The sequence below is a fragment of the Pipistrellus hanaki genome (genome assembly GCF_964339955.1).
Source record: "Pipistrellus hanaki genome assembly, chromosome: 6".
Lineage (NCBI taxonomy): Eukaryota > Metazoa > Chordata > Mammalia > Chiroptera > Vespertilionidae > Pipistrellus > Pipistrellus hanaki.
In genome coordinates, this window is record NC_140508.1 from 44,016,327 (window position 1) to 44,038,572 (window position 22,246).

The window sequence follows — 22,246 nt, forward strand, 5'->3', positions numbered from 1 at the left end:
GCAGGATCCATTGAGCTTTTTCCATGGTGGGACTCTAGGTCCTGAGAGAGAAACTGGCAAGAACAAGGCAACAGCCACAGGCTTGGGGTTAATAGTTAAAAGAGTTCAGGCACAGCAGCAAAACAGATTCCACTTATCATAACCAGTTGCAAAGAAGGGGCAGAGTTCATATTGCTAGATAGAGGGTCCCTGATTCTTTGTATTATCCCCCAGAAACAAAGAATGGTCCCTGAACCCAAGCAGAAAATCAGGGGTCCTGGACTCTCATAGGGAAAAGCACCTAAAAGTCTAATGTCTGGCTATCATTTAATTAAACCATTTGGGAATTACTTTCCTACGTTATCTTTCCCCAAATTGTTCACTTATCCTTATTTTTCTTATAAAAGTTATCTTGTTTTGAAATAATTTGCATATGTTATCTGCTGCTTGGCTATCTAATTCAACTTCTGCATTTTTATTACAAACTAGAGGCCAGGTGCACAAATTTGTGCATCATTGGGGTCCCTCGGCCTGCAGACTGCAGCCAAAACCAACTCTTGGACATCCCCTGAGGGGTCCTAGATCACTAGAGGGCACAGGCCAGGCCGAGGGACCCCACTGGTGCACAATTGGGGCCAGCAAGGGACATGGGATGTTGGCCAACTGGGGAAGGACCGCAGGAGGGCTCCAAGGCATATCCAGCCTGTCTCATTCAATCCCAATCAGTCGGACCCCAGGAGCAAGCTAACCTACCAGTTGAGTGTCTCCCCCCTGATGGTTAGTGCACATTATAGCAAATGGTTGAGCAGCCTTAGCATATTATTAGCATATTATGCTTTGATTGGTTGAACAGAGGACCGAACGACTATACACTTAGCATATTAGGCTTTTATTATATAGGATAGATGATGTTTATAGTCCTAAAAAGAAAATAAATATTAAATTACCCAAAAACCAACGTATTACCTAAGGTTTAAATATTATGAACAAATAGCCATTGAACTTTTTTAAAAGGTTATTAGGGCTCTTATAATCTCCTTTTAAAGAAGCCTGTGGTATGTTCAGGCATATATACTGGTCATTATTTACTAACTAGAGGCCCATTGTACAAAATTTGTGCATAGGTGGAAGGGGGAGATGTCCTTCACCCCAGCCTACACCCTTTCTTTTTTTTTTTTTAATTAATTAATTTATTTATTTTTACATATTTTATTGATTTTTTTTTGCTCCCCTCCCTCCCTCCCACAGATCCCCTCCCTCCCCAGAGTTTTATGTCCATTGGTTGTACTTATATGCATGTATACAAGTCCTTCGGTTGATCTATTATCTCCCCCAGATCTTCCTCCCCTCCCCACTGTAATTTGACAGTCTGCCTGTTGCTTTACTTTCTCTATATCTGTCTCTTGGTTCATCAGTTAATAACGATCTTTATCATCCACAGCCTACACCCTTTCTAATCTGGGACCCTTCAAGGCCTAAACAGGCAGTCCAACAGCCCTCTCACAATCCAGGACTGCTGGCCCCCAAATGCTCACTTGCCTGACCTCCTGATTGCACCTAACTGCTTCTGCCTGCCAGCCTGATCACCCCCTAACCACTCCCCTGCCAGCCTGATTGCCCCTAACTGCCCTCCCCTGCAGGCCTGTTCTCCCCCAACTGCCCTCCCCTGTAGGCCTGATTGCCCAACTGCTCTCCTCTGCAGGCCTGGGTCCCCCCAAACTGCCCTCCCCTTCAGGCCTGATCCCCCCCCAACTGCTCTAACTCTGAAGGCCTGGGTCCCCCAAAACTGCCCTTTCCTGCAGGCCTAGTCACCCCCAACTTCCCTCCTCTGCTGACCTAGTCACCCCTAACTGCCCTCCCCTGCAGGCTTGATTGCCCCCAACTGCCCTCCCTTGCAGGTCTGGTCCCTCCCAACTGCCCTCCCTTGCTGGCCATCTTGTGTTGGCCATCTTGTATCCATATGGGGCAGCCATCTCTGACCACATGGGGGCAGCCACCTTCTGTGTTGGACTGGTCAATTTGCATATTACTCTTTTATTAGATAGGATAAACCCTCAAACTAGTCTCCACATTTAGTTAAATGTACATGAAAAATACAATATTTGGATTTCCTGAGATTTTAGTAATTGCACAAGGAATTTCTGGCAAGTGAGAAATTGAACCATTTGCAACTGAAATAGGCTTCTGCTGTGTGAGAACAGCCAGCCCTCTGGTGCCATCCTGGAGTATGTGTGGATTAGTGAGGCTGCCCATGATTCCCTGCCTCCAAATTGCTTCCAAATCCAGTGAATGTCCTGAGCCAAGCAAATAAGCAGGAAGCTAAAAGAACACCAGCCATTGTTTGTTCAAGAGAGTTGTGTATGTGTATGTGGTGCACAGTCTACCCATAATAGATGAGAATATTATGGTTGGAGAAAGGAAAACCACCTGCATAATTCACCAGTATGTCCCAACTTCCTCATTTTCCATCTGTATTTTGTTTGTTCTCTTGTCTCCTGAAATTCAGTCCAGTGTCATATTCAGAGATATAAATGCCATCACTGCCTAAACTCGGGTCCAGTTGGGGAAGTCAGGAAGGGACTATCCTGAATAGGGAGCTTCCGCTCAGAGTGTCATGAAGCAGGACTGCCATGGGTTCTTTCAGTTAGTTATTTCTGCCATTCCATCTCCCACACCATCTGTGACATTTGCCATGGCTTTGTAAATCTGAGTGCAGAAAGCTGGTCATCAGAGGCTGCTCTCCCTAGGCATAATGCCTACAGCCTGGAAAGCTGCCATCAGGGTTGTGGCTCTGTGAGCCAAATGGCTGCTTTACTCACGTGTGGGGAGTGAAAGAAAAGACTGTCATGAGCCAACCAGTATTTTTTTCCTAAGACAAATTCAACTCTTAAAATAGCAGGTAAACTTTACACACACACACACACACACACACACACACACACACACACGTATGTATATGTATATGTATGTATATGTATGTATATGTATGTATATGTATGTGTATTTATTGAATTTTAGAGAGAAAGGAAAGGAGAGGGATAGAGATATAGAAACATCAATGAGATAGGAAGTCATCGATTGGCTGCCTCCTACATGACCCCCACTGGGGATTGAGCCTGCAACCTGGGCATGTGCCATGACCAGGAATTGAACCAACAACCTCTTGGTTTCTGGGTTGACACTCAACCACTGAACCACATCAGCCTGGCAAATTGGTAAACTTTAAAACTAAACCACTAATTATACCTAGAAAAAATACTTATTGAATTTTAAATGAACTTTGTAAGCATGTATTTGTTCTTTATTAAAAAGTCAACTGTTTCCTATCATGGCTTAATCTATCCTCAAGAAGAGATCAGGTGTGTTTCCTCAAACACTATCATTAGTTCCATGTGCAGGAAGGCAGCATGGCCTGGTAGTTAGGAGTAAGAACCTAAAACTCAATTATCTACTCTTGATTCCCAGCTGTGAGACCTTGGTCAAGGGATTTAACCTCTCCATTCCTCAGTCTTCTCACCTATAAAATGGGGATAATTATAGTACCTACCTTGTAGGGTTATTGTAAGGATTAAATGAGTCAATATAAGTAAGGTGTGTGGAGTGAATGCCTGACTACAACAGTGTTCATTAAATAGGGTCACAAGCAGAAAGAGATATTAATTTGCTTCCTTAAATCTCCCAACTCTTGGACAGCTATAACTGAAATGATTCCAACTTCTCTAGCTCTTAATTAATTCATAATTCTCTGAACAGCCATCCTGCAGGGAAAAAATATGTATTTGAACCACATTTTACCAAATAATACACATGCATATTCCATATATTTATTTACATATATTTGGGACAAAAGTTTGACCATCAACATTTACTCTTACTGCATGTGAGAGTATGGCATGCATACATATTATTTCATTTTCTTTCAACACTAGTCATAATCCACCATATTGGCTTAACTAACCTGCAGTCTGAAAACAATACACTAAAAAAACTGCTTACTCCCATCAAAATGCAGTTTCCTGGTTACCCTATTGCTGGCAACTTTAAATAGAATTTTGAACCCAATACATTAGTGTGTGTGTGTGTGTGTGTGTGTGTGTGTGTGTGTGTATGTATGTATGTGTGTGTGCGCGCATGCGCTTTCAAGTCTTCTACAAATTATCAACTGTGTAACTGTTTGAAAGTGACTTAACTTTTCAAAGTCTTAGTTTTCTCTAATAACTTAAGTAATACCTACCTCCTAGAAATGTTGTAAGAATTTAAAAAGAAGCTATAAAATGTCTGGTCTTCAATAATGGCAGCTATTATAATTACTAGCCATTACCAAGGACTACATTAGGTTCTCAAGGATGGATCTCAATCATGGTTACATGTCATAATCTCTTGTGAGGATTTTAAACATACAGATGCCTGAAACTCCCTCCACACTTACTGAATCTCCTAAAATGGGAACCAAGTAAGATGATGTAGATGAGATAACAAAAAGAGTTGGACTGCCAAATCAATTTCAACAGGAATTATAGATCTTACCCAGTAGCAAGGTAAATAATTACTCAAAGGATACAGACAACAACAAAATGGAGGCCAAGCATTCTTTCTTTGGAAAGGTCTGAAACCAACAGGCACAAGTGCCTATAAATATCCTTCTTTTCCAATGTACAAATACATGTTGGTCCACACTGAACACGAAAGGTATAAACAATGGATGTTGCTATTCAGTGCACTGCCTGAACAGAAGAAGCCATCTTGGATAAGAAACATCTGTTTTTTAGACCCCATTAATTATGTACCAGTAACTCATATGACATTTTCCAGCAAGCTGTGCCCCATAAATTCATAAATTCCAGGCTTATTTACAATAAGCAACCTAAACAGACCTGATCTTTCCTGTTAAAAACATTCCACAGATAAAGACTCTTCAGTGAGTAAATATATTATTGTGTTTGCCAACATGTCAGTCATTAGCACATTTATAAAGGACCTGACGAAAATCTCTTCTTTTCAATAGTTGATATTAATTACAGGGAATCGAATCACTGAACTACATGTTTTCCAGCTCCAATTTAGCATTTCAGAACTTATTTGAATAAATTCTTTTTGAACAAAGATACACAGGGGTTGTTATTCAGAGTGTTCCAAAAAGCCTTGGGCAGTTCTCAGCTTTAAATAGCTGAAATTGATCTTTAAATAGCTTACAATTGCCCTAAGGGTTAGCACCACTTTCGATTTAACTTTGTGAATCAGGAAATTAAAGCAGTAATAGTTTGCTGTGTTTTTTTTACAGGGGGAGGAGGAAAGGATGGGCTGGGGAGGGAGGTGCATAATAAAACAGTAAATTCAGTCTTCCAAGTGTCCATAATTCAGAACTAGTGGTGTCGTGTTTCACATGGTACTCACTCAGTTCTCTCCTGTAATATGCTATAGTATATTTATCCAAATGCCATGATGTGTTTAATCTGTGGGTTTTTTGTTTTGGTTTGGTTTTTTTTGCAGATATTCCATTGACAGAAATAGTGACCCTGGAAGATTCTTCTATGTAGACATTACAACAGGTGCCCTAATGACTGCAAGACCCCTTGATCGGGAAGAATTTTCTTGGCATAATATCACTATCCTTGCTATGGAAATGAGTAAGTAACACGATAAATTGGTCTCTATATAGTGACAAATATAAGCAATGTAGAATGTGGATGTTTCTAGAGCTGTTGGAATAAGAATTGTATTATTTATAGGAAGAAACAAAAATTATCATAGTTCATACAAGTGAGTGAATGTAATTAGTTCAAATACTTATTCAGCATCTGCTTGTATAGCTAGTCCTGGCTAGAGATTTTTTTTAAAAGGCACAGCCCAACTGGTGTGGCTCAGTGGTTGCACACTGACCTATAAGCCAGGAAGTCATGGTTCAATTCCCAATCAAGGCACCTGCCAGGGTTTCAGGATCAATTCCCAGTAGGGGCATGTAGGAGTCAACTGGTCAATCATTCTCTCTCATATCCCTTCCTCTCTGAAATCAATAAAATACATTTTTTTTAAAAAAGCATATAAAAGCTGTAAAAAAAAAAAAAAAAAATTCTTAAACCAAGAAGCAAGACTCATATGAGGAAAAGGGGCAGTTCCTGAAAAATCTAAGAGGCTTTCAGTCTTTGACAAGATTGGGAATGCACAAAAAGTAGAAAATATTACTGGATGAAAGGAAGCATTTGTAACAGATGAGCCTTATTACACACATACATGCATTCAAGAATTTCAGACATGTTAAAAATAAAATGCAGATTAACATAAACTTAAAAATGGAATGGAAAAGGAACCAAGTTGAGATTAGCAGGTTTATTATAAATTTAGCAAAAACTAGATTATTTTCTAGTACGTTTACTTTTTTTCATAGCACCTAGTGATGGCTTGGAGAAATGGCAGACCCTAATGCATTGGCAGAAGCACATACAGCCATTTAGGAAGGCAGTTTGGCAATTCATCTTTTGAATTAAGATTCTCTAAAATATTTGTACTCTTTTTTAAAATACTATATTTTTATTGATTTCAAAGAGGAAGGGAAAGGGAGAAAGAGAGAGAGAGATATGTCAATGATTAGAGAGAATCATTGATTGGCTGCCTCCTACATGCCCCCTTACTGGGGATCAAGCCTGCAACCTGCCCATGTGCCCTGATGGGGAATCAAACCCTCACCTCTGGGTTCATAGGTCAGCACTCAACCACTGATCTATGCTGGTAGGAAATTTGTACTCTTTTTCTCAAGAATTCTATTTCTAATAATTATCTTAAGAGAATAATCATATACTAGAATATCAACAAAGATTTATATACCAAAATGTCTACAATATTATTATTTAAAATTAGGATTACCTTAATATCTAATACCTAGAGGCCCGGTGCACAAATTCATACAGTGGGGTCCTTCGGCCTAGCCTTCGGGGACTGGATGGAAACCAGCTCTCTGACATTGTAAGAGGGCACAGGCCAGGCCAGGGACACCACCAGTGCACAACTGGGGCCGGGTAGGGATCACAGGAGGGCTCCAGGGCATATCCAGCCTGCTTACTAAGTCCTGATGGGCCAGACCCCAGCAGCAAGCTAACCTACAGTCAGAGCATCTTCCCCCTGGAGGTCAGTACACATCATAGCAACTAGTTGAATAGACACTTAGCATATTAGGCTTTTATTTTATAGGATGGAAGTCTGACTAAATAAATTATGGTATAATCATAAAGTAAAATGAAATTATCCCTGGCCAGGTGGCTCAATCACTAAGTCATTTGGAGCATCATCCTGTACACCAAAGATTTTGGATTCAATCCCAGGTCAGGGCACATATCTAGCTTGTGGGTTCAATCCTTGGTTGGGGCACATAAAGGAGGCAACCAATGTTTCTCTTTCTGTTTCTCTTTCTCTCCCACTTTCTCTCTAAAGTCAATGAAAATGTATCCTGAGGAAAATAAAAGTAAATAAAATAAAAGTACCATGTAGATATTAATACCTGGGCTCAAAGAATATTTCAAAGACACAAGATAATCTTAATCTAAAATATTAAAAGTTCTGAATACAACTTTTATATGTCATTTGACTACTGTATGTATGTGTGTGTGTTGTGTCCACATTTTTGGACACATATGCAATTTTACATATATCATAATAATGAATAAGGACTGTGGGTCATATTTATCCTTGTGTTTTTCTGGAATTTTCATTATAAAAAAAGTTCTACAGTTTAGTTTTAAAAATTTAAATATGTCCACATTTTTGGCCAAGCAATAGAAATATTTAGGGGGAAAACACAGTAAAGAATAGTATTTTTAAGAAAGAAAAAATGAACCAGAAAAATAAAACATCCTGAGATTTAACAAAAAGTTATTTACCAAGAATAATTTCTGTGTCTTATAATTCCTATTTTATCTTCTTGGGATGGTGACCAAAAAAAAATTAAAAAGACAGGAGGGGAACTACTGGGGCCATGAAATTATCTTTGTGTAGCAATGCCAAGCAAAAGACTGACCAAAAAGACATTTCCCCATGAATGACAATGAGTAACTTCTTCTGCCCCAACCAAAGATATGGATTTGGGGTGTGTTTGATCCTGTAATATCTTCCTAGACCCTAAGCAGAAATAAACATGTAATGTTATCTGTATTCCTATAAGTTGAAACCTCCTAAAAATATAATTCAAAAAACAGATAATTTCACGGGAATAAAGCCAAGCTATGTAGTATACCTCCAATTAAAATGGGCTACTTGCACGACCAGACAGAACTGACCTCCTTTAATTCCAGAACCTGATATCTGAGACAAGTAAGAGGTTCAAAACCTTTTAAAAACTCATTTTGTGGTATCTGCTTCCCCTTGATTCTGGCCCTTCCCCTCATCCTGATACCACACACTCTCTCAAACATACACCCTCTCTGTCCGTGCTTGTGCTCTAGCTACACTCTTATTAGGTAATACATGCATGCTCTGCTTGTGCTGCCATTTTCACGTACTTTATCCATTCTTTAAAAAACCAGGCTGCAAGGAAAATAAATACCTAACTGGCAACAAGCGCTTTCTTGCACTGCTAACATTCACCTTTGGTGTTCTTTGTGTTCTCTTTAGACAATCCCTCCCAGGTTGGAAGTGTTTCTGTCACAATCAAAGTCTTAGATGTGAACGACAATGCTCCAGAGCTCTCCAGATTCTACGAAGCCTTTGTCTGTGAGAATGCCAAATCAGGGCAGGTAAGGCAGCCTTTGAGGCACCTTGGTTCACTCCCCAATATGGAAATGACTTACAGATAACCAAATCCACAGTCAAGTTTAGATTCCAGATCCCCCAACTTCTATATATCACACTGCAACACTTTATTTGTTAAATTATATTTGGAGTCTCCATTGTATTTTATGATCTAAAGACTGCTTTGATGATGGTTTGATTCATGGGCTAGCCTATAATAAGCCATCTACCCACCTTGTATTATAACTGAAGTGTATAGAGCAACTATAATAACATGAGCTCTGGGTCGTGGAAGTGAGAGACCATGAAGACCAGAAGAAAGAATAGTCTTCTCTTTTCCTCGGTTAGCACTAATCCCTAAAAATGTTTAGAGTAGGAAAATTGTATTTTTTATATCCTCCCACCCCATTTCTTAACTTCTAGCAATAAGTACCCTTGTTTCGGGGCTGCCTGCTAGATTCTCAGAACGCTTTGTGACCTAGAATTACCTCTTCCCTCTCCTCTCTCAATTAAAACTCTCATTTGTTAGTGCTGTTCATGTCAGGTAAATTTTGAGATAAAATTAATCTGAATGGGCAAATTTCTACTTATTTGAAATAACTTTAGGGAAAAATTGCATATTTTTTTTTAAATATACTTTATTGATTTTGTACAGAGAGGAAGGGAGAGAGATAGAGTTAGAAACATCGATGAGAGAGAGTCATCGATCAGCTGCCTATTGCACACCCCCTACTGGGGATATGCACGCAACCAAGGTACATGCCCTTGACCAGAATCGAACCCGAGACCTTTCAGTCCCCAAGCCGACGCTCTATCCATTGAGCCAAACCGGTTTTGGCAAAAAATTGCATATTTTTTAAACTTGCTTTTAAACCTACATGAATATTCTGTTGATCAAACTCCAAGTGGTGTAGCTGAGAAACATCTGAAACTCTGCTTAGAGTGGTCATTTATTAATGTATGTGTAGGGCAATCGCCCACCTGAACCCATCCCTCCATACCTCAGATCATAGACCATCTCCGCCTTCTGCTCTTGCTTTGTAAAATTCTTTCCTCCTCTACACCTATGACCCAACAGATTCCCTATCGGTCCTATTTCCCTCTGCAGGACATTCTGTGGCCCTATGGATTCTGATGGTGGGTTGCAAACAGGTCAATATAGTTTCAGAATGAAAGTTTGTGACATGCATGTCTATAAGATGAATTCCTACTTTGGCAATTCAGGACTTCCAACTGTAATGCATTTTTTGTGTTCACTTCTCTCACTTTCCTGAATCATCACCTCCAGCATCCTGTGGCAGAGAGAGACTATGTCTGTACAACCCACGCTTATATTAGCTTCTTGACCTCACCAAAGACTGACTCACATCGCTACCATTCTACTAAGAGCAAAAAGTGATTCCCACACCCCAGGAAGAAAAATGTATCCTATAGTTAATTTGTTCTAAATTATTCCTTCCATTGACTCTGTGTCCATGGTCTATATAGCACTTCTGAAATTTTTTCAACAAGTCTATGATAATTCTACTTCCACACCTATTGAATTTCTAGTCTAAAAAGACCAGAAATATTATGGAACTAATAAAAGTTACAATGAAGGCTTTTATGGCACAAGAAATAATCAATATTATTATAAGAAAAGAGGTATAAAGACTACATATACATGCTTGAAGTTATGTAAAATTATGTCTGTTATGAAGAAAGATTGAGAGATAAGATATAGAAACAACAATAATTACTATGTACAGATGGGTTTTCAGTGAGGAGGTCTAGGTCTTTATGTTAATGTTTTGTTTTATAATTTATTATAAAACCATAATGTACAAAATATTATATTGTAAGATTATACTATAATATCACAAATGTATAGTTCTTTAAGTTACAATATGACAAGAGGCTAATTTTTTTTTAATTTATTGATTTCAGAGAGGAAGAGAGAGGGAGAGACAGATAGAAATATCAATGATGAGAAAGAATCATTGATCAGCTGCCTCCTGCACAAACCCTACTAGGGATCAAGCCCGCAACCTGGGCATGTGCCCTTGGTCAGAATCGAACCTGGGACCCTTTAGTCCACAGGCAGATGCTCCATCCACTGAGCCAAACCAGATAGGGCTCAAGAGGCCAATTCTTCATCTATAATAAAAAATAAATAAAGGACAGTGATAAGTAGCATAGTAAATTAAACCCCTCTCCCTCCAAAAATGAAACATTCCTTTCTTAAAGGGCTTCAGAATAGAAGTTGCATTCTGACAGGTTAATAGCACTTTAACCACCTTTCATTTTAGCACACAATCACATCTCCCTTTCTACATCTCTAAATATAGCTTTTAATGGTCTTTTATAAAGTTCTTTGAAGCACAGTTTATCTGTGACTTAAAATTCAGGTGATGAGCCACAAATCTCTCATATCTATCATCTTTAGCCTAAAATAATGAAAATCCTACCCTTTGATTTTGGCTCTGGGACATGTTTTGAAGATTTTCAAAAGCACACAGGCCACGAGGTATGTTGGTTTATAAAGAATCGACCTCCTTGAGTTAGACTTGTTGCACACTGTCAACAGCTCTGCATCTGCCAAGTTGGGACATGTGCTTTCCTCTTAGTGAGCAGATATGAAGGAAGCCCATGAAGAAATCAGAAGACATACTTGATGAGAGCTGAGGGCAGAATGAAACCTGCTGCGCGGAATAGTGCATGGAGAGTGGAGGGCTGGAGAGCAGGCCATGATGCTCCTCACACTCAACGAGGCAGTGTCTTTGCTCACTTATGCTTTAAAGCCCTGTAATCAACCAGTATTATGCCTCAGGCCCCCCTCTCACTAATATATATACATGACTTCACCGATCAGATGTTCTGAATTGACTTTCCAATTATGTTTACCAAGTTATACATAATCACCTATTTATAACATGCATTGACAAATATGTTATGTCTTTATATGTTTGGCACTATGAGCAAGATGGAATATACAGGATTTGTCTGGACCGGGTTGGAACAATAGGGTGACCTGTGTATGTGAGCAGCACTGACACCAGGCTAGACTATGGGGCAAGTTTATCCTTAGTACTCTCCTGACCCCTATCCTTTATTGCAGCACCATTCCCGCAATTTTTAGATTCAACGGAGGCCAGTTAACAGTTGGATTCACCAGAAGGCATATACTGAGACTGTGTTTTAGTATAAGATGCTTATTAAGGAGTGCCCCTGGGCCAATGCCTGTGGAAGGGAAGGAGTTTGGCAGGACTTGGCAAAAGGAGAGTCTAGTTGCAATGCAGACCCACTCACAGCCTTGTAGGACTTCATGTTGCTTTAGAACTAGAGTTTTCCCAAGTTGAGATAGGTTGGTCAGACCTTTCTACTAATGCATCAGTCACTGGATGTGGATTCCCCTGGAAGACTTTGGTGATCAGGGATAGGTGGTGCTGGAAACCAATCATTGTCTCACTAATAGAAAGAGGCTGGTCAACCTTGAAGCTCTGAAAGATCAGAGCCAACCAACACCCTATCTAACTGAGACAATAGTAACAGGCAACTTTCCCATCTTGTAATCATGTAAATCCTTACTGATATGATAATCCACTTATTACCTGCCTAAGGGCTATGGGTGTTTCCCAAAGCTGCTTAAGGGTACTGGGTGTTTCCCAAAGCTGCTTAAGGGTAATGGGTGTATCCCATAGCAGCCTCAATAAAAGGGATAGCAAGGCCAGAGCCTAGAGTCTTCCCACTAGAGGTTGACTCTTCCCTGGCCCCCCATTTGTCCCAAATTAACTCTTTTCTAGTCTCTCTCTTCATTTTAGTGTGTGGCCTCCTCCAGAAACCAGACCCTGAGTGGGCCCTAATCATGTGGGTCGTGTTAAGGGTTCCCACAAGGTGGCTCTCAGGAACTGAGACAGTCCCCAAAGAGACAGACAGTTGAAGTCTGGGTCACCAATGAAGGGAAATCTGAGCAGCACACTGTCCACAAAAAGTCCCCTTGTTAGAGCTTTCCTGTTATTTAATCCTCAGCATACTGTCAGGGTAGCATTTGCTCCCTTAACTTACAGCTGAAGAAATGAAGACTAAACAAGCCCACCTGGCCCCGGCTGAACTTTGCTGTTCTGATTTCTACCCTGGCATAACACTGCTGGCTTTTTTTTTTTTTTTTTTTTAATTTCTTTATTGATTAAGGTATCACATATTTGTCCTCAACCCCCCCAACACTGCTGGCTTTTAACAGCAGGAACATCACGTCAGCAGGGTCAGGCCCATGAGGGGTGGGAGGAGTCTTTACTATTGGTTGATAGAAAAGCAAACATATAGGAAGGAGATCACCCATTCAACACCCTTCCTATATCCCCCCAAGTCAGCCTGCCAATGGTTCAATTGTGCATTTCATACTGCTTTCTTAGTAGCTTTTTTATCATGGTTTTTGTAAAGCAACTTACTACGCTGAAAAGCATTGTGGAAAAGACAAAGTTTTGGCCAAAGAACTCCAGAGGAAGCTACTCCACCTCTTCCTCTCCTCATCCCCAAGATTTGCTTCTTACTCTAGTCTGTTATTATATAAAGTGACCATCACTCCAACACACAAGATGGCCGTCCCCATGTGGTCAAAGATGGCTGCTCCCATATGGACACAAGATGGCTGCCACAAGATGGCCGGCAGGAAAGGGCAGTTGTGGGCAATCAGGCCAGCAGAGGAGAGTAGTTAGGGAAGACCCAGGCCTGCAGGGGAGGGCAGTAGGGGGAAACCAGGCCTGTAGGGGAGGACAATTAGGAACAAACAGTTAGGGAGGAAAAGGAGGGCAGTTAGGGGCAATTGGCCCAGCAGGGGAGCAGTTAGGCATCAATCAAGCTAGCAGGGGAGTGACTAGGGGGTGACCAGGCTGGCAGGCAGAAGTGGTTAGGGGCAATCAGGCAGGCAGGCAAGAGAGCGATTGGGAGCCAGCAGTCGTGGATTATGAGAGTGATGCTCATTTAGATGGGGGCCTAAATGGGCAGTCGGACTTCTCTTGAGGGGTCCCAGATTGGAGAGGGTGCAGGCTGGGTTGAGGGACACACACACCCATGCATGAATTTCATGCACTGGGCCTCATATATATATATACCCCACTCTGGTGGTCTTGTGCTCTATACTTTATCTAGCTCCCCTTCCTACCACCAAAGAGTGACTGCCCTGTGACCATAGCCAATGTTTATGTTTATGTTTATGTTTATGTTTACTTCCCTTCTAGGTATTGGCTACTTTTAAATAAGGGTCTCTCAAAGATAACAACTTGACCCTGAAATATTAACCCCAAAATGGGGTTAAATCAGTGGGGTGAGAGGATGAAAAACTGGGAGACAAGCAGAACCTTGTAGAATCCCACAGTTCATTTACTCAACATCTTCTATTTAGACTGCCTAAAAATGGCTGGCCTTGGTATGAGAATATGTTATGTCAATGTCTAACATGTGAGGTATTCAGGTAATATTCACCTTGTGATGGTAATGTACTCAAGCCCAACAATAAACCAAAAATAAATCCTGAGTTATGGAGATTTTCCAGGTAAGTTCTAGAATATCCTTCTCATTAGGTAAAATTATCTGCTGTTGAATTTCAGGGTTTTGGATCTCTCTGGGCACTGAAGCTTTTTCTTTTGGCTCTAACTCACCTGAGTTCATGTCCCTCCCTCAGCTGATCCAGACAGTGAGTGCAGTGGACCATGATGACCCACACACTGGTCAGCACTTCTACTACAGCTTGGCTCCCGAGGCTGCTAACAACCCCAACTTCACTATAAGGGACAACCAAGGTAATTTGGTGGATGGTTGGCTACCAATGCTTTCTACTGCTTGGGCTGGACATTTGGGGTTACACCATAAGAACAGTTTCAAATCCCCCTGCTCTTTAATATCAGTAATACTAAAGTGTGGTGTCTTTCAAAATTCCTTTTTTTTTTTTTTTTCAGAACATAAAAGACAAAGAATCTAAAACCTTCATTGAGTCCGTTTACAAACACTTGAGTGCTGGCTCAGCCCCCTGTGCAAGGCACATAGCCTTCCTTCATCCCCACAGCCGTGTTTATATGTCCTGTGACTATGGGAGAATCTGAAAAAAAGATGATAGAAACTGAGTGAGATAAAGAGAAAAACCTGAGGGAACATTTCTAAGCAAGGATCAAAGGGGGAAACAGTAAAAAGCTCCCAGAATAAAAGGGAGGCAAAGGCTAAGTAACACAGATAGCAAAGGGCAAACATGGGGTCACAGAGTAGTTCTGGCATTAAAACAACTTTATTACTTTAGGGAGACACAGCTAAGGCTTCCCTATTCCAGAAAATGCTCCCCACTACAGTTTTGTGGGAATGGAATTCCAGACATTCTTCTACAATAAGCCTTAGATGAGCTAAGGGGTTTACAGTCCCAGCACACTCTGCCCTGGGCACACATGGGAAAATGAGGGACTTCTGTTCTCTAGCCAGATAATTTTCAAAGAAAGATGAGAACAAATGAAAACATAATTTAAATCTGCCAAGTGAATCCCTTCTGTTACTAACTCTGCTACCAACTAGTTGTCTGACCTTGAGGAGGGAGGTCTGTAGTCACCTCATTTTCATTCCAATCCTAACATATAAATTGTCACTTTATAACAATCTAAACAACGATAACAAAAAATTGTGATTAGGCATGTCTGGTCTTATTCTCAAACATCAGTTATTTGAGACTTAAAGTATTAAGTCCACCCCATGTGATATTCTGTTTTAAAAGTTGAGAACATCAAACCTGTGTTCTTCTAAATGGAAAACATCCTTCCAAGTCATCCCTTTAACGTTCTTCATGTTATCATAAAATCATTATGCTAATTCAGGAAGGAAAGATCATATAATTTATAACAACAGACCTACTACAATTAAATATCCTGAAATTTTCATTGGGTCAAATTTTGAACTATTCGGTTATGTGATTTATAGGGGAACCCTTCCTGCAGACAGTGGATCAGCTCCTTCAGGATTGGTTTCACAGTGGAGACTCTAGAGGGGGGAATAACACATTATACTGTTTCTTCAAATTTCCCACTGTGTTACTCTATTCTTTCACTCTGGTATTTATCAGAATCAATACAGACACAATATGGAGCAAAATGCTGCATATTTTTTAAAGATTACTTTGGGTACAAATTCATGGAGCCAATACCTTTAAAAGATAGGCAACCGGAACACGATGACTATAAAAAGAAATAACTCATCTCTTGAAAGGTTTTCCAAAATGAAAGTTAGCACATCTTTAATAGACAGAATAAACTTTTAATATCCTCATGACAATTTACCCCGCGAGTATTCTTTACTGAGGCTCATTAAAAAACTGACCAATATCTGACATTGTAGAGCTATTGGTAAGCCCCCAACTCCCATGCCCAAAACATGATATTCTTTTATGAACATAACAGAACACTATCTCAAATAAAGCCTTACTTTTTTTAAATTCCCAAAGCATTATGAAAAGTATTGTGTGTATACAGCACTTTGCCATCTCAAATGCATTCCCCATACTCAGTTTTATTTAATACTAGAGGCCTGGTGCATGAAATTTGTGCCCTGGGGGGGGGGGGAAGTGGGGAGGGATGTCCCTCAGCCCAGCCTGGACCCTCTCCAACCTGGGACCCCTGTGGGATCAGGCTAAACTGGCAGTTGGACATCACTCTTACAATCCGGAACTGCTAGCTCCCAACCACTTGCCTGTCTGCCAGCCTGATCACCCCCTAACCACTCCCCTGCCAGCCTGATCAATGCCTAACTGCTCCCCAGCTGGCCTTATTGCCCCCAACTGCCCTCCCCTGCGAACCTAGTTGCCCCCAACAGCCCACCCCTGAAGGCCTGGTCACCCCTAACTACCCTCCCCTACCAGCTTGGTTGCTCCTAACTGCCCTCCCCTGCTGACCTGTTTGCCCCAAACTGCCCTCCCTTGCAGGCCTTTTTATCTCCACCCCCCAACTGCCCACCCCTTCTGGCCTGATCACCCACAACTACCCTCCCCTCTTGGCCATCTTGTGGTGGCCATCTTTGACCACATGGGGGCAGCCATCTTCGATCACATGGGGTGGCCATCTTGTGCAAGGGTGTGAGGGTCAATTTGCATATTACCTTTTTATTACATAGAATTCATAAGGTTTGAAGGGAGTTCTTAATCCTGATTCTATCTCACTTGGTATATAAGAAATCAAATGTCCAAAATATTAAGATTGGGACTGGAAGCTGGGACTGTTTTAGCCACACATTCAAAGTTTTGTTTCATCTTGAAAATACTTTTCCTAAATGGGCTACAAAATCCCTTGTTATCATATTCAAAAAAATTCTATAAGTGGCTATTAAGTCCCAGATCCCTTCCAGGACTAGACTCAACAATGTGATGATCTGATCTTTTTTGTTTTTTTTAATCTTAACTAATTCTGAGATCAAGAAACACATGATGTCTAGTAAGTATGCTATAATGCTATAACACTTTTAAAAAATTCAACTCTGGTCAGGCTTTCTTATGACCCAGATTCAATTAAACTGAAAAATAAAAAAGACTTTTGCTTTAGAAAAACTTGGTTTAAAAAAAATTAAAGCTGTAAAATAGAATTTAACAGTATTTAGCAATTAAATCTGGAAAACAGAAAAGAGGATGAGTTATGTGATATGTGGAAATGAGAATATAATCCTCATATTGGCAATCAGTTGCTATCTTTATCTGGAAATAAGAGGAAAGGCCTATACCAACACAGGAAGAGATTTCAATTAGCTGAAGGATTTTCAGCTAATGTCACTGAGCTAAATAAGCTTTTACTAGCACATGGCACAACTGAAGGGGTATAAAGTTGGAGTCAGAGAGACCAGAGTTCAAATCCCACCTCTGCTACTATGTTAGTGACATTGATCAAATTATCTCTAAGCCTTAATTCTATCACTGTAAATGGGTGAAATTATCACCTTGTTGTGAAGAGTAAATGATATGCTTCACATAAAGTCAAACTACCTGACACATAAGCACTCCATGAACAATAGCTGCTACCTGAAAAAGCCAGGGGAGGAAAAAGTGAAAAAGTCCATCAAGTGGGAACACATTAGTCAGTATAGGCTAGGTTATGCTGTAGGAACAAATGACACCAAAATCTCTATGACTTAACATAACTAGAGGTAATTTCTTACATGGTGATGTCTAAGGGTGTCAGTGACCAAGAATGGCTGTCCATGTGCAGCTCAGTGTCCCATGTTGCCTGAATCTCCATCTCAAATATTATTTCATGATGCCACAGCAAGGCAAAGCACAGAGAAATACATACCGGTTGTTAATATTTCTGCCTGGAAGGGACATGGATGACTTTTTACTCATTTTTTTCATCATTTAAATATGCCCAAATTCAAAAGGGTAGAAAACCATAAGCCTTTATTATGTCCAAGAAGGGAGAACCAAAAATATCAATATTGATATTAATAATGTTTACTTTGGGTAGACTTTTAGAATTTTTTGTGAAGTTCTATACTCTTCCCTGTTAGTATAAAACACATCCAGAGAACCTTCCATGTGGATATTATCTTTGAGGATCATTGCTTGCTATGTCCTACCTATCTTTCAATCATTTCCTCTGCTGAAAATTATCTGAGCTTTGCAAAAATATCTTATTTATAATTCAAACCCACTCGGGGAAACTTGAAAACACAGATTAAAAAAACAAAAGATCACAACCCAATATATCACATTAGGCAAATATAATAAACACACACAACACACTCACCAGCTTTGTGGAAACATAGTAATTTTGCTAATCCCTTTTAAAACTGGAGGGAGAAAAAAAATCTAGTACTCTGATCAAGAATGATCACATTAACTATTTAAACTTAGACCACCAAGTAGGGGGAAATAACTATGTTGTCATATGATTAGGTGGCTTCAAATAAGCTTCTCTAAATGAGTAGGCTCTTCAGAAAGCACAGGAGGAGTTGGTGACTGCATTTCAGAGGCATAAAAGATAACAGCAGAAGACATGAATTCCAGCCTAAGTGGCAAAAATAAGTGATCTCCCCCAGCCACAAGGGCTCCTCAGCATTCTTTTCCTGGAGGCAAGAAGCAGCACCAGGCCTTAGAGAGCTGCTGAGGACCTCGAGCCACCTGTGATTGTTCATTTCTGTCAAGCTTTCCCAGGGACATTTCAGTTAGATCTGAAGTCTGACAGTTCGCCCTGGGCATTTTATGTCACAAAGGGTAAGACATAATCTCAAAAAGGGTTTTTTTCTCTCCTAGGCCTTGGGGTTTTGCCTAGAAACAAGCAAAAATCTTGGTTTCTGCATCCATATACTGATCCAGATAAAGCTATAGCAGACCACCTGCGGGGAATGTCTGACCAACCTTTCCCTCCCACACCTGTTCCTTCCCCCTCACTTTCCTCAATCCAAGAGACTAATCCACTTCTTGATTCTTCCCCTTTCTTCTTCTCTCCTTTCCCTCTCCCCTTTTCCAATCCTGAAATCCCTGTCTTCCTCAGATAACACTGCCCGCATCCTAACCAGGAGGTCTGGCTTCCGGCAGCAGGAACAGAGCATCTTTTACCTGCCGATTCTGATATCGGACAATGGGCAGCCTGTGCTTAGCAGCACGGGCACAATGACTATCCAGGTGTGCAGCTGTGATGACAATGGCCACGTCCAGTCCTGCAGCCCCGAAGCCTACATGCTCCCAGTCACTCTGAGCCGGGGTGCCCTCATCGCCATTCTGGGCTGCATCTTTGTCCTTTTAGGTAAGTAAGTGGCTCCCCTTAATTCTGTGGGTCCTGCAAATGCTTACTTAGATATCACTCAGTTATTGTCCTAGCACAGCCATTCAGAACTGGCTTTCCAGACCAGGCTTATTGAAAAGGTGACAGGGCAATGCTGAGAAAAAGTAAAGTAATTGAAGACAGTGCTTTCCTAGGGGATAGGGATTTATTTATCAAGCATCTACTATAGGCCAGGGCACTATTCTAAGTGCTGGGATTAATAAGACAGATATGTCCCAGCCTTCACAGAGTTTACTTCAGAACAAAGCAATTCATTCTGACAACACAGAACTAAATTGACAATTTTGGACAGGATATGATGATCACCTCTTTTAACCCTTTCATTTTGTACTAGCTAAATCACAAATTGGGAGTGATAAGCCCACGCCAAATGTCACAGACAGAGCCAGGACTGAAATGCAGGCAAGCCCTACACTATGCATCTTCTCCTACATGTTCATCCAATATTCTGGAGATGGTTAAGTGTTACAGAGATGGGAAGAGGGACAGGGTGTCCTAAGGGAATAAGAGACGGGGTAGGTGCCATATACAAAGGATGGTGAGTAAAGGCCTATCATTAAGGAGACCTTTGAACAGAGATCTGGAAAAAATAACAGAGTGAAACCACATGCATATCTGGGAAAATAAACTTCCTAGGCACTGAGGTCATCTAATAAGGAATAGTGACTGCTGGTGAAATAAAAAGATGTGTTGACAGGCCAGTGAGTGGGCACTGCCGGATTCTTTCTTCTTCATCTCAAGCCATGCTGCAAGGCAGATAGCCAGCTCCCCTGTATGTAAGGTCATTCATTGTTTTTTAACTCCACAAACACAAGAAATGAAATACCCAAACCAACTACTGAAACCAAGAAAGTATCCACAAATATACCCCAACTCTTCTGATTGAGTTCAAAGCATGTATATTCTGCTTAAAGAAAAGCAGACTTATGAGATAGTAATATTATCCACTATGAAAGAATTCCTAGCACTCTGTGAGAGAAAAGAGTAAATCCCTGGGGATTTAAACTAGAATAGATATGCAGATACCCACATATCCCCTTGAACCCAGGTTTACCATGACACCGAGAAACTCAGTCAGACCAAAGAAAGAAGGGCCTACCTGCAAAATATTAATTAATTCTTCATTGAATTTTAGGTAGGTCTGTGGAATATGTTTCAAAAAAGAAAAAAAAAATTTAATACAACATGTGGTTTAATTTTGATGTTTCAGATCAATGCTACATGAAGGGAGAAGTCTATAAATAACCTTCTTAAGTCCTTGGAGCCCTGAGAAGTTGTCATGTTTCTGGTACTTGTTGGTATTGACAAATAAAACTTTCCTGCAATTCCCCAAGTATCCATAAGGTGGCATTGGGAGTCCTTGAATACATAACAAGAGAACCTACAAGAGGCCTTGCATGAAACTGGCTAAGAGAAATTTCCAGGCTGTCCTTAGTTCTGTCTTCGGAAAATGTTTACATTTTAAGTTCACACTGGCCCATTAAGGAAAGACTGATAGGAAGAGGCTGGTGTGGAGAGGCTCTCAAGTTAGAAGTGGTGTGTAAAGCACAATTTGTTGTGCCTTCCAAATCCATTTTGTCTTGTTTTTGAATTATACAGAATAAATATATTGTTCAGTGCTAAACTGAACAGAGCTGTCATAAAGTCCTCATAGTTTAGGCACTCTTATTTCTATGAATACACATCTCTCATTAAATATCTCTATATATAAAAGTCTAAGTGTCCATCCAACCAGTAGCTAGGACATGCAATGACCACCAGGGCGCAGACACTCAACGCAGGAGCTGCCATGACGCGCACTGGCCATTTAAAAATAAATAGCACCGTGGACCTGGCACTGACAAACCAGCACTCAGCTTTCCCCAACTGGGACACAGGCTCTGCCACCACCCTGGAGCAACAGCCCACCAAATCACAGCCAATGCTGCCAAGACCGCATGGCACAAAATGTGGCCCACAGCCCAGCCCAGCCCAGAAATGATCGCTGTGGGCGCCAGGTAATGACACCACATAGCAACACCTAGCTTCCTCTCCCTAGCAACTAGCCTCCTTGGAGTTTCTTCAGTCCAGGAACACAACTTGCTTTACAGGCAGGTGCAAACATTCTAAACTTTAACTAAGTGTTTGTGAAGCATTTTCACGTGCCTCATCTCATTTGCTCCTCACAGAAGTCCTAGAGTAGGTAGATAGGAAACTCAGTAGAAGTTTCATTAACTAGGAAAACGGAAATTTAGAAAGTTTAGAAACTTGATCTGACTGAAATGTGAGAAATGGTGGAACTTGAAATTGACTTCAGGTTTTCTCACTGCGCAGAATATAGTCAAACACTGCTACAGTTAAATATTTTACCCTTTGTTCTCCCTGCGTGATCTAGAGTAATAATCTGTTTTGTGTTAATATTGACTGCTGTGTTGCTGGCAATTGCCTGAAAGAGAAGTTAGGATGCTTCACTGGGTAAAGTTTAGCTAAATCAGAAATCAGGTCTAATTAAGCAAGTTTATTCTATCTGTATATATATAAAAGCCTAAGCAACCGAACGACTGGTCGCTCTGATGCACACTGACCACCAGGGGACAGACACTTGAAGCAGGAGCTGCCCCCTGGTGGTCAGTGTGCTCCCACAGCCAACCTCCCGCAGCCCTCCTCCCAGCAGGCCAACCAACCGGTGGCTCCTCCCCCTGGCCAACCACCCATGGCCCCAATCGGCCCTGATTGCAGGTCAGGCTGAGGGACCCCACCCATGCACGAATTCATGCACTGGGCCTCTAGTACAT

At 40.9% G+C, this 22,246-nt stretch overlaps 1 protein-coding gene across 4 annotated transcripts in view; it reads left to right on the top strand.

Annotated features, from left to right (window-relative positions):
• CDH20 (cadherin 20) overlaps positions 1 to 22,246 on the top strand; it is a gene marked incomplete at its 5' end in the record, with an annotated part of 191,652 nt that overhangs the window by 164,929 nt on the left and 4,477 nt on the right. For all 4 annotated transcript variants that reach the window (XM_084888307.1, XM_084888305.1, XM_084888306.1 and 1 more), the window contains 4 exons: positions 5,470 to 5,606; positions 8,581 to 8,702; positions 14,357 to 14,474; positions 19,182 to 19,433. In XM_084888307.1, the coding sequence (XP_084744433.1) occupies positions 5,470 to 5,606; positions 8,581 to 8,702; positions 14,357 to 14,474; positions 19,182 to 19,433 (629 nt within the window). The remainder of the gene's footprint in view (positions 1 to 5,469; positions 5,607 to 8,580; positions 8,703 to 14,356; positions 14,475 to 19,181; positions 19,434 to 22,246) is intronic.